The 3,225-nt window shown below is 49.1% G+C and overlaps 1 protein-coding gene across 1 annotated transcript; it reads right to left on the bottom strand.

The window, feature by feature from the left end:
• Window positions 1-769: 769 nt before the first annotated feature.
• Window positions 770-2,882, bottom strand: LAP3 (leucine aminopeptidase 3). The gene is made up of 2 exons (XM_048509694.1): window positions 2,757-2,882; window positions 770-1,306 (listed from the first exon to the last, which is right to left on the bottom strand). Exons 1-2 carry the CDS (start codon window positions 2,879-2,881, stop codon window positions 1,111-1,113), a joined length of 321 nt encoding a protein of 106 aa, XP_048365651.1. The 5' UTR covers window position 2,882; the 3' UTR covers window positions 770-1,110.
• Window positions 2,883-3,225: the final 343 nt, after the last annotated feature.

Raw genomic sequence — 3,225 nt, 5'->3', positions numbered from 1 at the left:
TCCCCCCCCCCCCCCGTTAAATTTTACCTTGTAAGAGCAGGGCCCTATCTCATGTCATATCCCAGTGGTGGCGAACCTATGGCACAGGTGCCAGAGGTGGCACTCAGAGCCCTCTCTGTAGGCACGCACAGAGTCACACCCCCCCCCACACACACACATCTAGGCTGGCCTGGGCCGCTGGGCTCGATTATTAGCATTAAACCTAAGACCTAATTTTGGGGAAGCAGTGTAGGTAACCCTGTTAAGCGCTGTTAAACCCCACTGATTTTCATGTGAAGAACTAAAGTGCGATCCTTTACCTGGCACTAAGCTCAGTTGCTGGCAATGGGGCTTGCTTCTGAGTAAACCCTCCTAGGGTCGTGATTCACCCATTGGAAACGATGCATGGTTACTTCAAAGCAAAGCCACCAACTACCACCAAGCTTACTCCTGAGTAATGCACGCCTCTGAGCCAACCATTTTTTCTAAACGAAAACCTTAGTATTCAGGTTAAATTGCCATGTTGGCACTTTGCAATAAATAAGTGGGTTTGGGGTTGCAATTTGGGCACTCGGTCTCGAAAAGGTTCGCCATCACTGTCATATCCCATAAGGACCGTGCACTTGGATGGTGCTCCAGCCACAACAGCCGTCGTGTCAGTCATCTCTGACTGAAGAGAGATGTGGGCACGCTGCCATTCCAACTTGGCTCCTGTCCCTTTCAATATTTTGCTAGGGTAGCTGCACACAACCTCTCTCAAAGCTGGGGTTCTGAATAAATACTCAGGAGGTTTCAAAGTTCAGTTTATTGCTTGTGACAGAGATAGAGTTTTGGTTACAAAGTCTGACTGCGATTGCTCTTCCCCCCGCCATATTAACTGTATAAAAAACAGCTCTGAGATGTCTCATTGGCACAAGAGAAAAAGTGGCAGATTTTTACAAATGAATTTGTAGTCCATCATTCTGGTATTTTTTTAATGTGCAGAAAACTATGCGGTCCTTTGAGTATTTCAGTCGATAATCAAAGACACTCCCTGGGACATCAGCTCGGTTTTTTTGGTACCAGTTTCAAAATTAACCGGAGAGCTGATTTTAAGGCTGGAGGCTACACAAGAGCAGGTCTGGTCACCTTCTAGATGCTTTTCTTGTCTTGGCTCAGTCGAGTAATAAACTCCACCAGGGTCCGCGTGGGCCGTCCTGCCATGCCTTTGCGGAGGTACGGAACCTCGTCTTTATTCTCCATCACACCAGCTATATCCAAGTGAGCCCAATTAGGGCTGGTTACGAATTCTTTCAAGAAGGCAGCGGCTGTGCATGCGCCGCCAGATCTGACAGGAAAGAGAAGTATTATTGTGATCGTTCATCTTCATTTACTTTGGAGCAAAGAATCTTACAGTAGGCAAGCTCAAATCAAACGTCGACAAATTTATAAAAAATTTCTGTGCCCCCTATCCAGGGAACAGGAGTACTGTGGCTTGCACAATAAAACTTAGTAAATACAGAGCACTGTTAAGTTATTGATTTAAACTCAGCAGTAAACACCCAGCCAAGACATAAAAACATTAAACATAGAACGCACTGAAGCGTTGTGTGTGAGTGTTCCGGAGCTAGAAGGTGGCTATAAACATGATTACAAGATCATGGATAAAACAAAATGTTTTGGCCTAGCACAGTGGTGGCGAACCTTTGGCACTCCAGATGTTATGGACTACAATTCCCATCAGCCCCTGCCAGCATGGCCAATTGGGCATGCTGGCAGGGGCTGATGGGAACTGTAGTCCAAATCAAATAATGAAATGAATAACATCTGGAGTGCCAAAGGTTCGCCACCACAGGCCTAGCACAGGGGTCTGCAACCTGCAGCTCTCCAGATGTTCACGGACTACAAATTCCATCAGCCCCTGCCAGCATGGCCAATCGGATGGCAGAGAAAATGCCAGGTAAGGCTCTTGGGGGAAGGTGAGGGGCCACAGCTGAAAAAGCCCTGTCTCTGGTCTCTAATCACCTCGCCTTTGATAACAGGGAAACAAAACAGCAGGGCTTGGGAGGAAGGTCTTTGGAACCCAAATCAGGGTTTCGGCGTTATGTGGATAACGGTTGTTTTGGATTTCCCTGCTCTCAGCTTCAATCCCATCTTTGGATCAGCGGCCTGTGGGAGGAGGAGGAGGAGTTTGGATTTATATCCCCCCTTTCTCTCCTGCAGGAGACTCAAAGGGGCTTACAATCTCCTTGCCCTTCCCCCCTCACAACAAACACCCTGTGAGGTAGATGGGGCTGAGAGAGCTCCGAGAAGCTGTGACTAGCCCAAGGTCACCCAGCTGGCATGTGTGGGAGTGCACAGGCTAATCTGAATCCCCCAGATAAGCCTCCACAGCTCAGGCGGCAGAGCGGGGAATCCAACCCGGTTCCTCCAGATTAGATACACGAGCTCTTAACCTCCTACGCCACTGCTGCTCCTGTGGGGGCAGAGGGGTGCTCCCAAACACTGCCTGGCAATTCAGACTTTGCACCAACCCATAGTTTTCTCCCAATTTGCAGGAGAATATTCCTTGAACTAAACTGCCTGGCCTCCAGCCACTGTCCCGCTCACATGCCAATCCAAGCAACAGGCCCCTGAGGCTACGCCTGCCCCCACGGCACAAGAGCCTCGCCGAGTTCTTTCCTCACGTACGGTGTCCTCCCATTCTCCTTATTCCTGCTTGACACAAGGACTTGACTCGGCAGTTTCGTGCAGCAGCAGCCAAACTACGGGCTCTGTGTTTCAGTTGAGGAACATACCTGTATTTTCCAATGTTGTTGACGTCGGCCAGCTGAGTGTCCGTGACCTGCTTTGTGTAATGCTCGTAAAGAGGCATTCTCCAAACGCGGTCTCCAGTCACGATGCTAGCCTGCAGAGGAACCATGGGTATTGAATTGTCAGCTAAGGGAAGTCAACAGGGAGGATCCGATGCCTACCACTCTACTGAATGACACTTTGGGAGCCTTTGGGAGATCACGTGCAGGATGTGAAAGCAATGGCCTTCTGCTGCTGCTGCTCCTGAGCACCTGGTCTGCTAAGGCCTTTGCAATCTCAGATCAAGGAGGATCAAGATTGGTAGCCATAGATCGACTTCTCCTCCATAAATCTGTCCAAGCCCCTTTTAAAGCTATCCAGGTTAGTGGCCATCACCACCTCCTGTGGCAGCATATTCCAAACACCAATCACACGTTGCGTGAAGAAGTGTTTCCTTTTATTAGTCCTAATTCT

Source organism: Sphaerodactylus townsendi, linkage group LG10, assembly GCF_021028975.2.
Source record: "Sphaerodactylus townsendi isolate TG3544 linkage group LG10, MPM_Stown_v2.3, whole genome shotgun sequence".
In the NCBI taxonomy this organism is placed as follows: Eukaryota; Metazoa; Chordata; class Lepidosauria; order Squamata; family Sphaerodactylidae; genus Sphaerodactylus; species Sphaerodactylus townsendi.
The sequence above is the reverse complement of the archived record's forward strand: the minus strand, read 5'-3'. Positions and strand labels throughout refer to the sequence as shown.

Excerpts from the sequence above, each read along its gene's own strand:
- LAP3 (XM_048509694.1), bottom strand. The coding sequence starts at position 2,881 with ATGGTTCCTCTGCAGGCTAGCATCGTGACTGGAGACCGCGTTTGGAGA. Across the intron at positions 1,307-2,756 it reads AACAACATTGGAAAATACAG|ATCTGGCGGCGCATGCACAG; the intron begins GTATGTTCCTCA and ends CTTTCCTGTCAG.